Source organism: Salmo salar, chromosome 01 (assembly GCF_965601325.2).
Source record: "Salmo salar chromosome 01, fSalSal1, whole genome shotgun sequence".
In the NCBI taxonomy this organism is placed as follows: Eukaryota; Metazoa; Chordata; class Actinopteri; order Salmoniformes; family Salmonidae; genus Salmo; species Salmo salar.
In genome coordinates this window covers 348,798-372,206 of record NC_138291.1, presented here as the reverse complement: position 1 = coordinate 372,206, position 23,409 = coordinate 348,798, and the positions used below count along the sequence as shown (strand labels likewise).

At 43.7% G+C, this 23,409-nt stretch overlaps 1 protein-coding gene across 1 annotated transcript in view; it reads right to left on the bottom strand.

Moving 5' to 3' along the window:
• The window catches only part of LOC106560212 (fibroblast growth factor receptor 3), a 172,173-nt gene that overhangs the window by 105,991 nt on the left and 42,773 nt on the right, over window positions 1-23,409 (bottom strand). Inside the window, exons 3-4 of the mRNA XM_082956570.1 lie at window positions 12,338-12,601; window positions 5,028-5,081 (exon numbers count right to left, since the gene is read on the bottom strand). Of these exons, the coding sequence (XP_082812696.1) occupies window positions 5,028-5,081; window positions 12,338-12,601 (318 nt within the window). The remainder of the gene's footprint in view (window positions 1-5,027; window positions 5,082-12,337; window positions 12,602-23,409) is intronic.

The window sequence follows — 23,409 nt, the reverse complement described above, 5'->3', positions numbered from 1 at the left end:
CTCTCCAGGGCGCCACCATATTTTCCAAGTTGGACCTTCGAAATGCCTACCACCAGGTTCGGATACGTGAGGTGGATGAGTGGAGGACAGCCTTCAACACAGCCAGTGGACATTATAAGTACCAGGTCATGCCATTTGGACTCACCAATGCCCATGCTGTTTTCCAGGCTGTGGTCAATGATGTGCTTCAGGACACGCTAAACCGGTTTGTGTTCGTGTACCTTGACGACATCCTGTTTTTTTACCCGATCTGCACAAGAACATGTTCTTCATGTCAGACAGGTCCTTCAGCCCCTCCTGGAGAACCAATTGTTTGTGAAAGCTGAGAAGTGTGAGTTCCACCGCTCTACAGTCACCTTTCTGGGATATGTCATTGCTGAGGGCAATGTTCAGATGGATCCTGGAAAGGTGAAAGTAGTGGTGGATTGGCCTCAACCAACATCCAGGTTGCAGTTGCAACGGTTTCTTGGGCAAACTTCTACCGCCATTTCACTCAGGAATACAGCACCCTGGTGGCCCCCCTCTAGGCACACACCTCTCCCAAGGTACCATTCAAATGGTCTCCAGCTGTCAACAAAGTCTTTGTGGACCTGAAGCATCGGTTCACAACAGCACCCGTCCTCATCGATCTGGACCCCTCGTGTCAATTTGTGGTGGAAGTGGATGCTTCGGATGTTGGAGTGGGGGCCATCCTGTCCCAGCGATCTGCCCAGGACCAGAAGCTTCATCCCTGTGCCTTCCTGTCCCATCATCTCAATCCTGCTGAAAGGAACTATGATGTTGGCAAACGAGAACTCCTGGCGGTGAAGATGGCATTGGAAGAGTGGAGGCACTGGCTGGAAGGAGCAGAACAGCCATTCCTGGTCTGCGCCAACCATAAAAACCTGGAATAGCTCCATACAGCCAAGCGCCTCAACTCCAGGCAGGCCCGGTGGGCCCTCTTGTTCACCAGATTTAACTTCACCATCTCCTACTGCCCAGGTTCAAATAATGTGAAGCCTGACGCTCTCTCCCGCCTATACAGTTCCTCTGTCACACCCTCGACCTCTGAAACCATTCTCCCTACTTCATGCCTTGCTGCCACTGTGGATTGGGGTATTGAGAACCTGGTCCGTGAGGTCGCAATGCTCCCAACCTGGACCTGAAGGGGGCCCGGCTAACTGACTGTTTGTCCCTAATCCAGTCCGGTCCCGGGTCTTGGAATGGGCTCATTCTTCCAGGCTGACCTGTCATCCAGGGTCCCGTCATACACTAGCCTTCCTCCGACAATGTTTCTGGTGACCCACAATGGTCCCTGACGTCTCTGCCTTCGTCACTGCATGCACAGTGTCTGCTCAGAACAAGCCTCCACGGCAAGCTCCTTCTGGCCTCCTTCAGTCACTACCGGTCCCTCATCGTCCCTGGTCTCATATATCTCTGAACTTTGTCACTGGGCTCCCTCCGTCTGATGGCAACACTGTCATTCTGACGGTAGTTGATCGGTTCTCCAAGGCCACCCATTTCATCCCTCTCCCCAAATTACCTTCTGCCAAGGAGACGGCCCATCTTACGGTGCAGCATGTCATCCGGATCAATGGAATCCCGGTAGACATGGTCTCCGATCGGGGTCCTCAGTTCTCGTCTCAGTTCTGGAAGGCATTCTGCACCCTTATTGGGTCGTCGACCAGTCTGTCATCCGAATTCCATCCCCAAACTAACCGTCAGTCGGAGTGAGCCAACCAAGACCTGGAGACCACCTTAAGGTGCCTGGTCTCAACCAACCCCACTACCTGGACCCGTCAACTGGTCTGGGTGGAGTATGCCTGGAACACCCTTCCCAGTCCTGCCAAGGAGGTCAGCGTACCCTCGGCCCAGATGTTAGTCCGCCGCTGTCAACGTACCTGGAGAAGAGCCAGATCAGCTATTCTCAAGACCAACTCCAGGTGTCGTCTACAAGCGGACCGTCGCCGGACCCCAGCTCCCGCTACCGCATTAGGCAGAGGGTATGGCTTTCCACTCGGGATCTGCCCCTTCGGGTAGAGTCCCGCAAGCTGTCTCCCCAGTTCATTGGTCCGTTTCCCATCTCCAGAGTCCTGAGATCCACTGCTGTCCATCTTGTGTTACCCCGTACCCTCCGTATTCACCCTACCTTCCATATGTCTAGGATTAAGCACGTGTCTCATTGTCCTTTGTCTTCTGTCTCCAGTCCCATACCTCCCCCCAGGTTATCGGTGGCCAGCCAGCGTATAGGGTGAGACGCCTCCTGAAGGTTCAACCACGGGGCAGGGGTTTCCAGTACCTGGTTGACTGGGATGGTTATGGCCCAGAGGAGATGTGCTGCGTCCCGGCTAAAGACATTTTGGAACCAGCCCTCATCGCCGATTTCCACCGCCGACACCCTGGTCAGCCAGGTATGCGCCCAGGTAGGACGTCAGGTGGAGTCCCTAGGGTGGGGGGGTACTGTCACATCCTGATCTGTTACACCTGTTCCTGTGATTGTCTCCACCCCCTCCAGGTGTCACTTATTTTCCCCAGTGTATTTATCCCTGTGTTTCCTGTCTCTCTGTGCCAGTTTGTCTTGTATGTTTATGTTTAGTCAAGTCAACCAGCGTGTTTTTCCCGTACACCTTTTGCTATTCTCCTTTTTCTAGTCCTCCCGGTTTTGACCCTTGCCTGTTTCTGGACTCTGTACCCGCCTACCTGACCATTCTGCCTGCCTTGACCACTAGCCTGTCTGCCACTCTGTATCTCCTGGACTCTGAACTGGTTTTGATATTTTTTCCTGTCCATGACCATTCTCTTGCTTACCCCTTTAGATTATTAAATATTGTAAGACTCCAACCATCTGCCTCCTGTGTCTGCATCTGGGTCTCACCTTGTGCCTTGATAGAAGACACTTGCCACTTGGTCAGCGCATGCTGGCAGTACATATTCTGGTAATCCGTTTGGCCCTGCGGCCTTGTAAATGTTGACTTGTTTAAAGGTCTTACTCACATCGGCTGTGCAGAGCGTAATCACAGAGTCTTCCAGAACAGCTGGTGCTCTCATGCATGTTTTAGTGTTATTTGCCTCGAAGCGAGCATAGAAGTAGTTTAGCTCGTCTGGTAGGCTCGTGTCACTGGGCAGCTCTCGGCTGTGCTTCCCTTTGTAGTCTGTAATGGTTTGCAAACCCTGCCACATCCAACGAGAATCAGAGTCGGTGTAGTACGATTCGATCTTAGTCCTGTCTTGACGCTTTGCCTGTTTGATGGTTCGTCAGAGGACATAGCGGGATTTCTTATAAGCTTCCGGGTTAGAGTCCTGCTCCTTGAAAGCGGCAGCTCTAGCCTTTAGCTCAGTGCGGATGTTGCCTGTAATCCATGGCTTCTGGTTGGGGTATGTACGTACGGTCACTGTGGGGACGATGTCATCGATGCACTTATTGATGAAGATAATGACTGATGTGGTGTACTCCTCAATGCCATCAGAGGAATCCCGGAACATATTCCAGTCTGTGCTAGCAAAACAGTCCTGTAGCTTAGCATCTGCTTCATCTGACCACTTTTTTTTATTGATCTAGTCACTGGTGATTCCTGCTCTAATTTTTGCTTGTAAGCAGGAATCATGAGGATAGAATTATGGTCAGATTTGCCAAATGGAGGGTGAGGGAGAGCTTTGTACACGTCTCTGTGTGTGGGGTAAAGGTGGTCCAGATTTTTTTTCCCCCTCTGGTTGCACATTTAACATGCTGATAAAAATTTGGTAAAACGGATTAAAGTTTCCCTGCATTAAAGTCCCCGGCCACTAGGAGAGCCGCGTCTGGGTGAGCCACTGACGGCTTTGTTCTATCCTGCCGTTGCAGCGTATAACCAGTATGTTGATAGTGTCGTCGTTCAGCCACGTCTCCGTGAAGCATAAGACATTACAGTTTTGAATGTCCCGTTGGTAGTTTAATCTTCCGCGTAGGTCATCTATTTTATTCTCCAAATATTGCACATTTGCTAGCAGAATGGAAGGAAGTGGGGGTTTATTCGATCGCCTACAAATTCTCAGAAGGCAGCCCCGCCCTCTGGCCCCTTTTTCTCCGCCTCCTCTTCACGCAAATCACAGGGATCTGGGCCTGTTCCTGAGAAAGCAGGATATCGTTCGCGTCGGCCTCGTCAGACTCGTTAAAGGAAAAAAAGGATTCTACCAGTCTGTGGTGAGTAATCACAGTCCTGATGTCTAGAAGTTAGTGTGCCATCACAGCAGCAATATGAACTCCCATATCTACTGGGTGAAGTAGCACAGTGTGCCATCACAGCAGCAAGATGAACTCCCATATCTACTGGGTGAAATAGCACAGGGTGCCATCACAGCAGCAATATGATCTCCCATATCTACTGGGTGAAATAGCACAGTGTGCCATCACAGCAGCAATATGAACTCCCATATCTACTGGGTGAAATAGCACAGTGTGCCATCACAGCAGCAATATGAACTCCCATATCTACTGGGTGAAATACCTCAGTGTGCCATCACAGCAGCAATATGAACTCCCATATCTACTGGGTGAAATACCACAGTGTGACATCACAGCAGCAAGATGTGTGACCTGTTGCCACAAGAAAAGGTCAACCAGTGAAGAACAAACACCATTGTAAATACAACCCATATTTCTGTTTATTTATTTTCCCTTTTGTACTTTAACTATTTGCACATCAAAACAACACTATATAGACATAATATGACATTTGAAATGTCTTTATTCTTTTGGAACTTCTGTCAGTGTAATGTTTACTGTTAATTTTTATTGTTTATTTCACTTTTGTATATTATCTACTTCACTTGCTTTGGAAATGTTAACATATGTTTCCCATGTCAATAAAGCCCCTTGAATTGAATTGAACTACGTTGGATAGTTGGACCAAACTGATAGACTTCAAAGCCACAATAGCTCAGAACAGCAGTGTTGTTGTATTCTGCCTAAACCTTTCACCAGGTTCCTGAAGCCATGTTTTCAGTTCAACATGTAATGACATCAGAGTAATGAAGAATTGAATGAATGATGGAACCTGTATTTACATTACCTGTATTGTCCAAGTCTTCATCATAGTCTTCATCATCTCCAGAAGACAGGGAATCTGTCGGCACGGAAACACATAAAGAAATGACATTACATTACAACAAATTCCATTACAATACATTACAACAAATTACATTACATCAAATTACATTACATTAAAACACATTACATTACAACACATTACATTACATTACATTACATTACAACACATTACAACACATTACAACACATTACATTACAACACATTACATTACATTACATTACAACACATTACATTACATTACATTACAACACATTACATTACATTACATTAAAACACATTACAACACATTACAACACATTACATTACAACACATTACATTACATTACATTACAACACATTACATTACATTACATTACAACACATTACAATACATTACATTACATTACATTACATTAAAACACATTACATTACATTACAACACATTACATTACATTACATTACATTACATTACATTAAAACACATTACATTACAACACATTACAATACATTACATTACATTACATTACATTACATTACAACACATTACAATACATTACATTACAACACATTACATTACATTACATTACAACACATTACATTACATTACATTACATTACATTACAACACATTACATTACAACACATTACATTACATTACATTACATTACATTACATTACAACACATTACATTACATTACATTACATTAAAACACATTACATTACATTACATTACATAAAAACACATTACATTACATTACATTACATAATAACACATTACATTACATTATAACACATTACATTACATTACAATACATTAAGTTACATAATAACACATTACATTACAACACATTACATTACAACACATTACATTACATTACAACACATTACATTACAACACATTACATTACAACACATTACATTACATTACAACACATTACATTACATTACAACACATTACATTACATTACAACACATTACATTACATTACATTACATTAAAACACATTACATTACATTACATTACATAAAAACACATTACATTACATTACATTACATAATAACACATTACATTACATTATAACACATTACATTACATTACATTACAACACATTACAACACATTACATTACAACACATTACATTACATTACATTAAAACACATTACATTACATTACATTAAGTTACATAATAACACATTACATTAAATTACAATTCATACAACACATTACACCACATACATCGAAAATTTCAATAAGCATTTCTCTACGGCTGGCCATCCTTTCCTCCTGGCTACCCCAACCCCGGCCAACAGCTCCGCACCCCCCGCAGCTACTCGCCCATGCCTCCCCAGCTTCTCCTTCACCCAAATCCAGATTGCAGATGTTCTGAAAGAGCTGCAAAACCTGGACCCCTACAAATCAGCTGGGACAGACAATCTGGACCCTCTCTTTCTAAAACTATCCACCGCCATTGTTGCAACCCCTATTACTAGTCTGTTCAACCTCTCTTTCGTATCGTCCGAGATCCCTAAAGATTGGAAAGCTGCCGCGGTCATCCCCCTCTTCAAAGGGGGTGACACTTTAGACCCAAACTGTTATAGACCCATATCCATCCTGCCCTGCCTCTCTAAAGTCTTCGAAAGCCAAGTTAATAAACAGATCACTGACCATTTCGAATACCACCGTACCTTCTCCGCTGTGAAATCTGGTTTCCGAGCTGGTCACGGGTGCACCTCAGCCACGCTCAAGGTACTAAACGATATCATAACCGCTATAGATAAAAGACAGTACTGTGCAGCCGTATTCATCCACCTGGCCAAGGCTTTTGACTCTGTCAATCATCGTATTCTTATCGACAGACTCAACAGCCTTGGTTTCTCAAATGACTGCCTCGCCTGGTTCACCAACTACTTCGCAGACAGTGTTCAGTGTGTCAAATCGGAGGGCCTGTTGTCCAGACCTCTGGCAGTCTCTATGGGGGTACCACAGGGTTCAATTCTCTGGCCGACTCTTTTCTCTGTATATATCAATGATGTCGCTGTCACGACTTCCGGCGAAGTTGGTGCCTCTCCTTGTTCGGGCGGCGTTTGGCTGCCACAGATCCATGCTTCTTTGTCCATTTGTTATGTCTTGATTGTTCACACCTGGTTCCCATCTCATTATGATTATTTCCCTATTTAAACCCTCTGGTTATCATGATGTTTTGTGCGTTATTATTTTACTGTTGGTCGTGTTAGTTGTGTTAGTCATTATTGTTTTATCCCTGCGTGGATTTTGACTGATGAGCTTTTCTAGACTAAATACGTATATTTTACTCAGTTCGGTGTCCTGCGATTGACTTTATTTCTCATCTCCACTACATTGACACTGACAGTCGCTCTTGCTGCTGGTGATTCTCTGATCCACCTCTATGCAGACGACACCATTCTGTATACTTCTGGCCCTTCTTTGGGCACTGTGTTAACTAACCTTCAAATGAGCTTCAATGCCATACAACACTCCTTCTGTGGCCTTCAACTGCTCTTAAACGCTAGTAAAACCAAATGCATGCTTTTCAACCGATCGCTGCTCGCCTGTCCAGCATCACTACCCTGGACGGTTCTGACTTAGAATATGTGGACAACTACAAATACCTAGGTGTCTGGCTAGACTGTAAACTCTCCTTCCAGACTTATATTAAACATCTCTCATCCAAAATCAAATCTAGAATTGGCTTTCTATTTCGCACCAAAGCCTCCTTCACTCACGACGCCAAACTTACCCTCGTAAAACTGACTATCCTACCGATCCTCGACTTTGGCGATGTCATCTACAAAATAGCCTCCAACACTCTACTCAGCAAACTGGATGCAGTCTATCACAGTGCCATTCGTTTCTTTACCAAAGCCCCTTATAGCACCCACCACTGCGACTTGTATGCCCTCGTCGGCTGGCCCTCGCTACATATTCGTCGCCAGACCCACTGGCTCCAGGTCAGCTATAAGTCCTTGCTAGGGAAAGCTCCACCTTATCTCAGCTCACTAGTCACCATAACAACACCCACCGTAGCACGCGCTTCAGCAGGTATATCTCAATTGTCATCCCCAAAGCCAACACCTCCTTTGGCCGCCTTTCCTTCCAGTTCTCTGCTGCCAATGACTGGAACGAATTGCAAAAATTGCTGAAGTTGGAGACTTATATCTCCCTTGCTAACTTTAAGCATCAGCTACAGTGGGGGAAAAAAGTATTTGATCCCCTGCTGATTTTGTACGTTTGCCCACTGACAAAGAAATGATCAATCTATAATTTTAATGGTATTTCTGGAATATCATTTTATAACATTTTTGACATGCGTTTTTCTGGATTTTTTTTTGTTATTCTGTCTCTCACTGTTCAAATAAACCTACTATTAAAATGTCTTTGTCCCCCTTAACTACAACGGAGCCAGGGTGTCTTTCTACCCAGATCTTACTTTGGAGGTGAGGAACCAACGGAAAGACTATGATGAGTTACGCAATAAATGCAGGGCGGCCAACATCCGATATGGATTCCTCTTCCCAGCCCGGTTTAAACATTCCAAAGAAAATGCCAAACTCCCGCAAACACTGTACAATAGCACTAATCTTGAAAAAAAGATAGAGATTCCATGGAGAAGTCGTGATAATTGCTCTTGACGCAGAGAAGGCATTTGATTAGATTGAGTGGAAATATATGATGTCGGTTCTGGAGCATTTCGGGTTTGGAAAGGAATTTATTAATTGGATAAGAATTATTTATGCACACCCAATGGCATCTGTGGTAACACAATCAGGAAATGTCGCAGTCATTCCACCTGTTCAAGGGCTGCTGACAGGGGTGCCCTATTTCGCCTGCTCTCTTCGCTATAGCCATGGAACCCCTTGCTACTCTCATTCGTGCATGTGCCGATATAACTCCAGTTAAAATAAAAGACACTTAGCACAAAATGTCCCTATATGCAGACCATGTTCTTTTGTTTTTATCCAAGCCTAAAACTTCTATTCCCCCCTTACTTAACTTGATAAATACATTCGGCTCCTTCTCTGGCTACAAGATAAACTGGCAAAAAAGCGAATTGATGCCGATATCACGGCCTGTGGATATGCAATTTTTGCAATCTACCCCATTTAGAACAGTGATGGACAAGTTCACAAGCCTTTGGCATTGTAGTGACAAGAGAACTTGATCAGCTATTGAAAGCGAATTGGGACATGAACATTTATCTGCATAAACAAAATATAGATTTATGGAAAACTCTGCCTATCTCCTTGGTTGGTCATATAAACACTACTAAAATGGTTGTCCTACCCAGGTTTCTTTACCTCTTCCAATATCTACCCAATTTCATACCATAAAGCTATTTTAAGAAACTGGATTCAATAGTAATTCCATTTGTTTTTATGGGATAACAAGGCAGCCAGAATTTCAAAGAAGCATTTATTGCAAGTACTGGATAGAGGGGGGGCTTTGGCCTTCCTCACTTTAAACGGTATTATTGGGCTGCTAATCTGAACATTGTGTCTTTCTGGAGGGAAAGTTTACCTGGGATGCGACAGAATAATATGCTTTTGATTGAGCCTCCTGTCAACGTTCCTCACTCCCTGCACTAGTCCAGCATATGTGGAAAAAGCCACTTATGACTCTAATCCAGTCATTTGTCATCCTCTCAGGATCTGGAAACAGATTAGGTATTTTCTTAACATACCCACTGCATACATTGACAGCCCGATTAGCCTGAATCATGTTTTCCACCCTGCATTGGATGATATGGTGTTTTCACAGTGGAGGGAGAAGGGGCTCACAACAATTGGTAACTTATACATTGATGATCAATGATCAATGATCAAAGTCCAATGTTTTACAAAATACGGCAGCCGATACTGGATAAATGGTCTAGTCCCGCTTCATAACTGGGTTGACGGTCTGCTGCTACCCTGTGCTGTACTCCACTCAATATTCATTTTTGGCTTAACTACACTGCTTGTACTGACTATATGCTGTCTTCTTATACATGTACCACCTAATAGGATTTCTTTTTATTTTGTGTATGTGTGAGTTAAGTTTTGTTTTGTCCTCTAAATTGGCCATCCCATTCAACAGTACAATGAATGTCAATGTTTGTATCACTGTCTTTTTTTTATTTTAAAATAATAAACATATTATAAAATGTAAAAAAAAAATTAATGTTTTAGCTAGTTGGCCGTCAAAATTGCACTGATAAACGATGGGGAATTGTAGCCTCCTCGTCCTTCTGCAGCTTATCTGCCAATGCAGAAACAAGCACCCAAGCTAACTGGCTAAAGTTGGCTAGCTTGCTATCTAGCTACTTCCAGACAAAAAAAAAGCTTTTGACTAAATTAGGCATGATGGTCTGCTATACAAATTCATGGAAAGCGGTTTTTGGGGAAAAACATAAGAAATTATCAAATACATGTACACAAACAACAAGTGTGCAGTTAAAATTGGCAAAAAACACATTTCTTTCCACAGGGCCATGGGGTGAGACAGGGATGCACCCCCCACCCTCTTCAACATATATATGGGGTGTCAGGTAGCCTAGTGGTTAGAGTGTTGGGCCAGTAACTGAAAGGTTGCTAGATCGAATCCCTGAGCTGACAAGGTAAAAATCTGTTGTTCTGCCCCTGAACAAGGCAGTTAACCCACTGTTCCCTGGTAGACCGTCATTATAAATAAGAATTTGTTCTTAACTGACCTGCCTAGTTAAATAAAGGTAAAATATAAATATATCAATGAATTGGCGAGGGCACTAGAACAGTCTGCAGCACCCAGCCTCACCCTACGAGAATCTGAAGTCAAATGTCTACTGTTTGCTGATGATCTGGTGCTTCTGTCCCCAACCAAGGAGGGCCTACAGCATGTTGATCTTCTGCACAGATTCTGTCAGACCTGGGCCCTGACAGTAAATCTCAGTAGGACAAAAATAATGATGTTTCAAGAAAGGTCCAGTTTCCAGGACCATAAATACAAATTCCATCTGGACGCTCTTGCCCTAGAGCACACAAAAAATGACACAAAGGTAACTTCCACAAAGCTGTGAACGATCTGAGAGACAAGGCAAGAAGAGCCTTCCATGCCGTCAAAAGGAACATAAAATTCGGCATACCAATTAGGATCTGGCTAAAAATACTAGAATCAGTTATAGAACCCATTGCCCTTTATGGTTGTGAGGTCTGGGGTCCGTTCACCAACCAAGAATTCACCAAATGGGACAAACACCAAATTGAGACTCTGCATGTAGAATTCTGCTAAAATATCCTCTGGTACAACGTTAAAACACCAAATAATGCAGAGCAGAATTAGGCCGAAACCCTCTAATTATCAAAATCCAAAAAAAGAGACATTACAATTTACAACCACCTAAAAGGAAGTGATTCCCAAACCTTCCATGACAAAGCCATCACCTACAGAGAGATGAACCTGGAGAAGCAAACTGGTCCAAAGATTTTGAAAAGAAACCCAATTTTGATCAACTCCCTTATCTATTAGGTGAAATACCACAGTGTGCCATCACTGCAGCAAGATTTGTGACCTGTTGCAACAAGAAAAGGACAACCAGTGAAGAACGAACACCATTATAAATGTACTGTTCATTTTTTAATGTTTTTTTTCTCACTTTTGTTTATTATCTGTTTCACTTGCTTTGGCAATGGAAACGTATTTTTCCCATGCCAATAAAGCCCTTTGAATTGAACTGAATTGAGAGGGAGAGCGAGCGAGAGAGAGAAAGAGAGAGCGAGAGAGAGGGGAAATGGAGAGGTGAGATGGGGAGAAGAGAGAGAGGGGAAATGGAGAGGGGAGATGGGGAGAAGAGAGAGAGGGGAAATGGAGAGGTGAGATGGGGAGAAGAGAGAGAGGGGAAATGGAGAGGTGAGATGGGCAGAAGAGAGAGAGGGGAAATGGAGAGGTGAGATGGGGAGAAGAGAGAGAGGGGAAATGGAGAGGTGAGATGGGGAGAAGAGAGAGAGGGGAAATGGAGAGGTGAGATGGGGAGAAGAGAGAGAGGGGAAATGGAGAGGGGAGATGGGGAGAAGAGAGAGAGGGGAAATGGAGAGGTGAGATGGGGAGAAGAGAGAGAGGGGAAATGGAGAGGGGAGATGGGGAGAAGAGAGAGAGAGGGGAAATGGAGAGGTGAGATGGGGAGAAGAGAGAGAGAGGGGAAATGGAGAGGTGAGATGGGGAGAAGAGAGAGAGAGGGGAAATGGAGAGGGGAGATGGGGAGAAGAGAGAGAGGGGAAATGGAGAGGTGAGATGGGGAGAAGAGAGAGGTCCGTCTCTTACCTGTCACCCTGATTGTGTAGTTGCTGAGCAGTGTGTTGCCGTGGATGACGCGGCAGGAGTACATTCCGGAGTCCTCGTACGACACGTTGATGATGCGTAGATCCCTCTGGACCAGCCACTTCCGGTTGCTAGGCAACACACTACTGCCATCCTTAAACCAGAGGACAGGTTGGGCGAGGGCGTCAGTATTACAGGACAGATCCAGGGTGTCTCCTGTAGGAACCACGTAGTCCTCCAGGAACACAACCTCACTGGACACAGAGTCTGGATGGGGAGAAAGACAGAGTTGGGGTCAGAGAGACAGGGTTAGGGGTCAGAGAGACAGGGTTGGGGGTCAGAGAGACAGGGTTGGGGGTCAGAGAGACAGGGTTGGGGTCAGAGAGACAGGGTTAGGGGTCAGAGAGACAGGGTTAGGGGTCAGAGGGACAGGGTTGGGGTCAGAGAGACAGGGTTAGGGGTCAGAGAGACAGGGTTGGGGTCAGAGAAACAGGGTTAGGGGTCAGAGAGACAGGGTTAGGGGTCAGAGAGACAGAGTTGGGGTCAGAGAGACAGGGTTAGGGGTCAGAGAGACAGGGTTAGGGTCAGAGAGACAGGGTTGGGGTCAGAGAGACAGGGTTAGGGGTCAGAGAGACAGGGTTGGGGTCAGAGAGACAGGGTTAGGGTCAGAGAGACAGGGTTAGGGGTCAGAGAGACAGGGTTGGGGTCAGAGAGACAGGGTTAGGGGTCAGAGAGACAGGGTTAGGGGTCAGAGAGACAGGGTTAGGGGTCAGAGAGACAGGGTTGGGGTCAGAGAGACAGGGTTAGGGGTCAGAGAGACAGGGTTAGGGGTTAGGGGTCAGAGAGACAGGGTTAGGGGTCAGAGAGACAGGGTTGGGGTCAGAGAGACAGGGTTAGGGGTCAGAGAGACAGGGTTAGGGGTCAGAGAGACAGGGTTAGGGGTCAGAGAGACAGGGTTAGGGGTCAGAGAGACAGGGTTAGGGGTCAGAGAGACAGGGTTGGGGTCAGAGAGACAGGGTTAGTGGTCAGAGAGACAGGGTTGGGGTCAGAGAGACAGGGTTAGGGTCAGAGAGACAGGGTTAGGGGTCAGAGAGACAGGGTTAGGGGTCAGAGAGACAGGGTTGGGGTCAGAGAGACAGGGTTGGGGTCAGAGAGACAGGGTTAGGGTCAGAGAGACAGAGACAGACAGAGCAAAAGCAACCACATAGTCCTCTGGGAAGACAGCCTCACTGGAGACAGTCTGGAGAGGGAGAGAGAAAGGATAGATCCAGGGTGACTAATTTCAGGAAACTCGGTGTACGTCACGCGTTAATATTTCACAGGAGAACTATTTGAACGTAAACTTAATTTTTTATCAAAATGCAATTTTGGGCAGAAATGCCTTCTCGTACATGTGAACTTTCATGTGCCTTAATAACAAACTTGTATGCCATCTGTAAATACGAATAAAATTGTGAAATTACGAGCCCAGTTGGTTTAGCCAAGGAAATTGACACGAACCTTCCCGCTAGCCATGATTGGCTGAGATAATGAGTGGGCTGGACATGCCGACAGATGAGTTCAGATTGGTCTGCCATGTAACACGCTTCTGTCTATAACATGAGCTGGTCAGTATCCTTTCTAACGCTGCGTTTTTTTAAAGATATCAAAGTGTTGTTCTCCTCTTTCTTGGGGACTGGGTTTTAAAATCAGTGGAATGCCCAGTGGAATTAGAGTATGATAGCTAAGGAGATGGAGACAATTCTGGCGTTTGATTGCAAATACGCAGAGGGAGTTGAAAAGAGAACACAGAGAAGGCTGTTGTATAAAACACCTGTCTCCGGATTACATCTTCAAACTAAGGGCATCCGTGTATTTGTATTTATTATGGATCCCCATTAGTTCCTGCCAAAGCAGCAGCTACTCTTCCTGTGGTCTAGAAAAATTAAGGCAGTTTATACAATTTAAAAAACATTACAATTCATTCACAAATTTCACAACACACTGTGTTCCCTCAGGCCCCTACTCCACCACTACCACATATCTACAGTACAACATCCATGTGTACGTGTGTGTATAGTGCGTATGTTATCGTGTTTGTGTGTGTGTATGCATGTGTCTGTGCCTATGTTTGTGTTGCTTCACATTCCCCGCTGTTCCATAAGGTGTGTTTTTTTTTATATACCAGCCGGAGAGAGAGAGTGAATAGACACAGAGAGTTTGGGCTCCTGACTTCTTCTGCAAAAACATAGAGTTACTAAGGACTTATAGAGGGTACTAACCTCAACATCAAAACCTTAGTTACAATTAGTTACAATTTCCATGCCTAAAACCTTGATTTTGGACAAAATTACCTGAATGGACTATTACTATCAAGGAAAAAAAAAAGTCTAACAAGCCAAAACCTGCAGAAAAAACACAGCAGATCCTGTAAATACCATCCAACACAACACTGAGTGAGTAATGTTCAGTCTGAACATACTTTCTGAAGCTAAAAAGTAAAAGACAATAATCTCTAGGTAATGTTGTTATATAAAGCTTCATAAATAAGGCTACCAAGCTGCTAGGCAAGAATCTGACTGAAATTAGCATTGAAGTGTGAAGTGTGAAGTGAGAGATGTGAAACCCCCTCCCCACCCAAATACAGAGGCCTTTGAAGCCCCCTCCATCTTTGCAGAGAAGATATCCTCCTCAGAATCCACAGAACAGCCACAGGACAACTTTGTTTGGACGTCGTAAAGGACCATTCGCCGATACTGAAAAGATATAGCTAGCTAACGAGCTGCGTTTCCAAGTGGAAAAGATGGACAGAGACTTGCTAGCTACATTAGCTAGCTAGCTAGCTGGGATTTTCTACAAGGAACCTGCCTTACGAAAAAAGCTTATCCCAGGTGGGTGTGACACCTACTCCCGTTACCTGCTGCACTGCTGCTTGGATTCCACCTGGTGATCTGTTCACTGTCTGTCCTGGCCTGTCTCCCCCTCTCTGTTCACCGTCTGCCCTGGCCTGTCTCCCCCTCTCTGTTCACCGTCTGTCCTGGCCTGTCTCCCCCTCTCTGTTCACCGTCTGCCCTGGCCTGTCTCCCCCTCTCTGTTCACCGTCTGCCCTGGCCTGTCTCCCCCTCTCTGTTCACCATCTGCCCTGGCCTGTCTCCCCCTCTCTGTTCACCGTCTGTCCTGGCCTGTCTCCCCCTCTCTGTTCACCGTCTGCCCTGGCCTGTCTCCCCCCTCTCTGTTCACTGTCTGCCCTGGCCTGTCTCCCCCTCTCTGTTCACCGTCTGCCCTGGCCTGTCTCCCCCCTCTCTGTTCACTGTCTGCCCTGGCCTGTCTCCCCCTCTCTGTTCACCGTCTCCCCTGGCCTGTCTCCCCCCCTCTCTGTTCACCGTCTGCCCTGACCTGTCTCCCCCTCTCTGTTCACTGTCTGCCCTGGCCTGTCTCCCCCTCTCTGTTCACTGTCTGCCCTGGCCTGTCTCCCCCCTCTCTGTTCACTGTCTGTCCTGGCCTGTTTCCCCCTCTCTGGTACAGGTACCCCCGTTAACACTAGAAACTTATTACCTAAAATGGATCATTTGAAAGTGTGGGATCACAGCTCCAATCCAGATGTGTTGGTCATTACTGAGACGTGGTTAAGAAAGAGTGTTTTGAATACAGATGTTAACCTTTCTGGTTATAACCTTTTTCAGCAAGACAGATCTTCCAAAGGTGGTGGAGTGGCAATCTTTACTAAGGATCACCTTCAGTGCTCGGTTGTCTCCAACAAGTCTGTCACCAAACAATTTGATTTGCTGGTTTTACGCATGAAACTTTCAAATAGCTCTTTGTTGACTGTTGCTGTGTGTTATCAGCACCGGCCTGTACCCTACCTGCCCTAAGCTCTCTCCTGGCCCCTTACACTAAGTCTGAATTTGTCCTGCTAGGTGACCTAAACTGGGACATGCTGAAACCACCTGACCAAGTCCAACAAACAATGGGACTCCCTAAATCTTTCTCAGAGTATTACCAATCACACAAGGTATGACTCCAAACAACCAGAAAAGGCTATCCTTGATGTTATCCTTACAAATAATCACTGTTTTACAGCCTGTGTCGTAATGGCTGCTCAGTGAAATGACCTGTCCGGACTTGTCATTTGCGCTTGCTAAAAAAACGTTAATGAGCAAGCCTTCCTTCATGAAAATATCAAAAAACTAGGTCCAAGCGTCTTCGAAAGAGGGGATCAAGATTCTCTACCCGGCCTCTGTAAATTGGTATAGCATCTTAATCCCCTCTGTCGAAGACGCTTGGACCTTCTTTTTTGACATTTTCAGTGGTATCGTTAACAAATACGTGCCCATGAAGAAAATGAGAATTAAAAACAGGTTCAGCCCCTGGTTTGACCGTGATCTGGCAGTTACTTTTGTCCTATATTTATAATGTATTTTCATTTTTTTATCACAGCCCCCGTCCCCGCAGGAGGCCTTTTGCCTTTTGGTAGGCCGTCATTGTAAATAAGAATTTGTTCTTAACTGACTTGCCTAGTTAAATAAAGGTTAAATAAATAAAATCTGTTTTTTTAAATCGAATTCTACTGCTGTATCAGTCACTTGATGTGGAATAGAGTTCCATGTAGTCATGGCTCTATGTAGTACTGTGCTCCTCCCATAGTCTGTTCTGGACTTGGGGACTGTGAAGAGACCTCTGGTGGCATGTTTTGTTGGGTATGTATGGGTGTCCGAGCTGTGCGCCAGTAGTTCAAACAGACAGCTTGGTGCATTCAACATGTCAATAACTCTCCTAAATACAAGTAGTGATGAAGTCAATCTCTCCTCTACTTTGAGCCAGGAGAGATTGACATGCATATTATTAATATTAGCTCTCTGTGTACATCCAAGGACCAGCCGTGCTGCCCTGTTCTGAGCCAATTGCAATTTTCCTAAATCTATTTTTGTGGCACCTGACCACACGACTGAACAGTAGTCCAGGTGCAACAAAACGAGGGCCTGTAGGACCTGCCTTGTTTATAGTGTTGTTAAGAAGGTAGAAACTAGGGCCTGTAGGACCTGCCTTGTTGATAGTGTTGTTAAGAAGGTAGAAACTAGGGCCTGTAGGACCTGCCTTGTTGATAGTGTTGTTAAGAAGGCAGAGCAGCGCTTTATTATGGACAGACTTCTCCCCATCTTAGCTACTGTTGTATCAATATGTTTTGACCATGACAGGTTACAGTCCAGGGTTACTACAAGCAGTTAAGTCACCTCAATTTGCTCAAGTTCCTCATGATTTATTTCAAGATTTAGTTGAGGTTAAGGGTTTAGTGAATGATTTGTCCCAAATACAATCATTTTAGTTTAAGAAATATTTAGGACTAACTTATTCCTTGCCACACACACTGAAACTAACTGCAATTCTTTGATAAGTCTTGCAGTCATTTCAGTCGCTGTAGTAGCTGACATGTATATTGTTGAGTCATCCGCTTTACTCAAAGCCAGTGGCATGTCATTAGTTAAGATTGAAAAAAGTAATGGCCCTAAACAGCTGCCCTGGGTAATTCCTGATTCTACCTGGATTATGTTGGAGGGGCTTCCACTAAATAACACCCTCTGTGTTCTGTTAGACAGGTAACTCTTTATCCACAACATAGCAGGCGATGTAAAGCCATAACAGATAAGTTTTTTCAGCAGCAGACTATGATCTATAATGTCAAAAGACGCACTGAAGTCCAACAAAACAACACCCACAATCTTTTTATCATCAATTTCTCTCAGTCAATTATCAGTCATTTGTGTAAGTTCTGTGCTTGTTGAACGTCCTTCCCTATAAGCATGCTGAAAGTTTGTTGTCCATTTGTTTACTGTAACATAGTATTGTATCTGGTCAAACACCATTTTCCCCAAAAGTTTACTAAGGGTTGGTAACAGGATGATTAGGTGTTGACAAAGAAGTGCTCTCCAGTAGGTACGCCATTTTCTAGCTCTACTTTTATCCAATGTAAAAAAAAAAAATACAAAAATACAATTACAATTTTGCTACATACTGTAAGACCGAATCGAGCGGGTCGGTCACATATGATTTGATATGAGTACAATAATTGATATAACAGCTAAAGAGAAGAGGACCCAACACCAATCCTTGAGGGACCGTATCCTTTCTTTGGATCTTTCTTGTGTAACTCATTAGTACACATTGTTCTCTGATCTTCAAGAAGTTTCAAACCACAATGTCTGCTAATATACTGTTTCTTTACTTTAGAACCAATTTCTCGCTGACCAACATTCTTTCGGGTGGTTGAAACTGATTATTGTAGCTAATTATTAGAAAGAATCTTAGTCTACACCAGGCCGCAGATCATTCTGTCCAGCCAGGTTAGTTAGAGGAGGAGAGGAGATACTGTTGAGACACCAAGAACACAGACGTGTAGGAATATCTAAACAGTGACTCTCCATGTCCCTATGTCCATTGCTCTCCTTTACCTAACCCCCTCTCTCTTTCCCTCTCTCTCCCTCGGTTCAAACTGAGTTGTTCTTTCATCGTGCGTTATACACCATGAGAACCCACTGTGGGGGCTAAGAGATGACAGTATAAAACCATAATTTGTGGTGATTGGGACACACAGACAATGTTAACCAGAGGAGGCCCAGTTGAGACGATAGCAGCTCTCTGATTAGCACTGGATTAACACTGTCTGGATAACAGACAGTCCTCCACAGACAGACTCTCTCTGTCATTGAGATCTCTCACAGAGAGAGAGAGAGAGAGGAGGATGATATTGAAGTTGAGAGGAAAGGTTGATATGAGGAGCAACCAGACACCCAGACGATTGAGAGACTACGAGGAGAATGCATAATATAACATCAAGCATGAATTATAGATTAACCTCTCTCTCTCTCAACTCAATTTCAATTTCAATTTAAGGGGCTTTGTTGGCATGGTAAACATATATCAACATTGCCAAAGCTAAGGGAAAGATATAATAAACTAAAGTGAAATAAACAATAAAAATTAACTGTAAACGTTGCACTCACAAAAAGTTCCAAAAGAATAAAGACATTTCAAATATCATATTATGTCTATATAGAGTGTTGTAACGATGAACAAATAGTTCAATTTTACATTACATTTACATTTAAGTCATTTAGCAGACTTAGGTTGGAGTCATTAAAACTCATTTTTCAACCACTCCACAAATTTCTTGTTAACAAACTATGGTTTTGGCAAGTCGGCTAGGACATCTACTTTGTGCATGACACAAGTCATTTTTCCAACAATTGTTTACAGACAGATTATTTCACATATAATTCACTGTATCACAATTCCAGTGGGTCAGAAGTTTACATACACTAAGTTGACTGTGCCTTTAAACAGCTTGGAAAATTCCAGAAAATTATGTCATGTCTTTAGAAGCTTTCGATAGGCTAATTGACATCATTTGAGTCAATTGAAGGTTTACCTGTGGATGTATTTCAAGGCCTACCTTCAAACTCAGTGCCTCTTTGCTTGACATCATGGGGAAATCAAAAGAAATCAGCTAAGAACTCAGAAAAAAAAATTGCAGACCTCCACAAGTCAGGCTCATCCTTGGGAGCAATTTCCAAACGCCTGAAGGTACCACGTTCATCTGTACAAACAATAGTACGCAAGTATAAACACCATGGGACCACGCAGCCGTCATACCACTCAGGAAGGAGACGCGTTCTGTCTCCTAGAGATGAACGCACTTTGGTGCGAAAAGTGCAAACCAATCACAGCATAACAGCAAAGGACCTTGTGATGATGCTGGAGGAAACAGGTACAAAAGTATCTATATCCACAGTAAAACGAGTCCTATATCGACATAACCTGAAAGGCCGCTCAGCATTGGGAGAATCCACTGCTCCTAAACCGCCATAAAAAAGCCAGACTACGGTTTGCAACTGCACATGGGGACAAAGATCGTACTTTTTGGAGAAATGTCCTCTGGTCTGATGAAACAAAAATATAACTTTTTGGCCAAAATGACCATTGTTATGTTTGGAGGAAAAAGGGGGAGGCTTGCAAGCTGAAGAACATCATCCCAACCATGAAGCATGGGGGTGGCAGCATCATGTTGTGGGGGTGCTTTGCTGCAGGAGAGACTGGTGCACTTCACAAAATAGATGGCATCATGAGGCAGGAAAATTATTTACATTTACATTTTAGTCATTTAGCAGACGCTCTTATCCAGAGCGACTTACAGTAGTGAATGCATAATTTTTCCCCCGCAGGAATCGAACCCACAACCCTGGCGTTGCAAACACCATGCTCTACCAACTGAGCCACACGGGACTAAAATGATGTGGATTTATTGAAGCAACATCTCAAGATAGCAGTCAGGGAGTTAAAGCTTGATCGCAAATGGGTCTTCCAAATGGACAATGACCCCAAGCATACTTCCAAAGTTGTGGCAAAATGGCTTAAGGACAACAAAGTCAAGGTATTGGAGTGGCCATCACAAAGCCCTGACCTCAATCCTATAGAAAATTTGTGGGTAGAACTGAAAAAGCGTGTGTGAGCAAGGAGGCCTACAAACCTGACTCAGTTATACCAGCTCCGTCAGGAGGAATGGGCCAAAATTCACCCAACTTATTGTGGGAAGCTTGTGGAAGGCTACCCGAAACGTTTGACCAAAGTTAAACAATTTAAAGGCAATGCTACCAAATACTAATTGAGTGTATGTAAACTTCTGACCCACTGGGAATGTGATGAAAGATATTAAAGCTGAAATAAATCATTCTCTCTACTATTATTCTGACATTTCACATTCTGAAAACAAAGTGTTGATCCTAACTGACCTAAAACAGGGAATTTTTACTAGGATTAAATGTCAGGAATTGTGAAAAACTGAGTTTAAATGTATTTGGCCAAGGTGTATGTAATCTTCGGACTTCAACTGTAAATAAACATAAATATGGATTGTATTTGTTTGTTCCTCACTGGTTGCCTGTTCCATCTTGCTGCTGTGACGTCACATTGTGGTATTTCACCCAGTAGATATGGTAGTTAATCCAAATTGGATTTGTTTTCAAATTCCTTGTGGGTCTGTGTAATCTGAGGGAAATATGTGTCTCTAATATGGTCATATATTTGGCAGGAGGTTAGGAAGTGCAGCTCAGTTTCCACCTCATTTTGTGGTCAGTGTGCACATAGCCTGCCTTCTCTTGAGAGCCAGGTCTGCCTACTGTGGCCTCTCTCAATAGCAAGGCTATGCTCACTGAGTCTGTGCATAGTCAAAGCTTTCCTTAATTTTGAGTTAGTCACAGTGGTCAGGTATTCTGCCACTGTGTACTCTCTGTTTAGGGCCAAATAGCATTCTAGCTTGTATCTTTTTGTTTTCTCATGATTTGGTTAGGTGTAATTGTGTTCCTCTCTCTCTCTAACGCTCTCTCTCTCTCTCCCTCCCTCCCTATCTGTCTCTTTCTCCCTCTCTCTGTCTCTCCCTCTCCTTCGCTCTGTCTCTTTTTCTCTCTCTTTGTGGAGGTCTAGCTACTAGCTAGGTTAACAGAGACCACATACAGTAAACACACACACAGTATGAAACAAGGAAACCCCAGTTGACAAATCAATGCTTCTTTCATGGGTACGCTCCTCCTTGATTTTACAGTAGTTGGATATTTCAGACGAGTGGAAAAATACTGATGCTAGTCTGCTGTCTATCGTCATTAAACAGTAAAATACGTGTGATGAAGATAAATATACTGATGTTAGTCTGCTATAATCCGCTCGACCTTTATGTATTACTGAAGGCTCTGATCTACCTTTATGTGTTACTGAAGGCTCTGATCTACCTTTATGCATTACTGAAGGCTCTGATCTACCTTTATGTATTACTGAAGGCTCTGATCTACCTTTATGTATTACTGAAGGCTCTGATCTACCTTTATGTATTACTGAAGGCTCTGATCTACCTTTATGTATTACTGAAGGCTCTGATCTACCTTTATGTATTACTGAAGGCTCTGATCTACCTTTATTACTGAAGGCTCTGCTCTACCTTTATGTATTACTGAAGGCTCTGATCTACCTGTATGTATTACTGAAGGCTCTGATCTACCTTTATGTATTACTGAAGGCTCTGATCTACCTTTATGTATTACTGAAGGCTCTGATCTACCTTTATGTATTACTGAAGGCTCTGATCTACCTTTATGTATTACTGAAGGCTCTGATCTACCTTTATGCATTACTGAAGGCTCTGATCTACCTTTATGTATTACTGAAGGCTCTGATCTACCTTTATGTATTACTGAAGGCTCTGATCTACCTTTATGTATTACTGAAGGCTCTGATCTACCTTTATGTATTACTGAAGGCTCTGATCTACCTTTATGTATTACTGAAGGCTCTGATCTACCTTTATGTATTACTGAAGGCTCTGATCTACCTTTATGTATTACTGAAGGCTCTGATCTACCTTTATGCATTACTGAAGGCTCTGATCTACCTTTATGTATTACTGAAGGCTCTGATCTACCTTTATGTATTACTGAAGGCTCTGATCTACCTTTATGTATTACTGAAGGCTCTGATCTACCTTTATGTATTACTGAAGGCTCTGATCTACCTTTATGTATTACTGAAGGCTCTGCTCTACCTTTATGTATTACTGAAGGCTCTGCTCTACCTTTATTACTGAAGGCTCTGATCTACCTTTATGTATTACTGAAGGCTCTGATCTACCTTTATGTATTACTGAAGGCTCTGATCTACCTTTATGCATTACTGAAGGCTCTGATCTACCTTTATGCATTACTGAAGGCTCTGATCTACCTTTATGTATTACTGAAGGCTCTGATCTACCTTTATGTATTACTGAAGGCTCTGATCTACCTTTATGTATTACTGAAGGCTCTGATCTACCTTTATGTATTACTGAAGGCTCTGCTCTACCTTTATGTATTACTGAAGGCTCTGATCTACCTTTATGAATTACTGAAGGCTCTGATCTACCTTTATGTATTACTGAAGGCTCTGATCTACCTTTATGTATTACTGAAGGCTCTGATCTACCTTTATGTATTACTGAAGGCTCTGCTCTACCTTTATGTATTACTGAAGGCTCTGCTCTACCTTTATGTATTACTGAAGGCTCTGATCTACCTTTATGT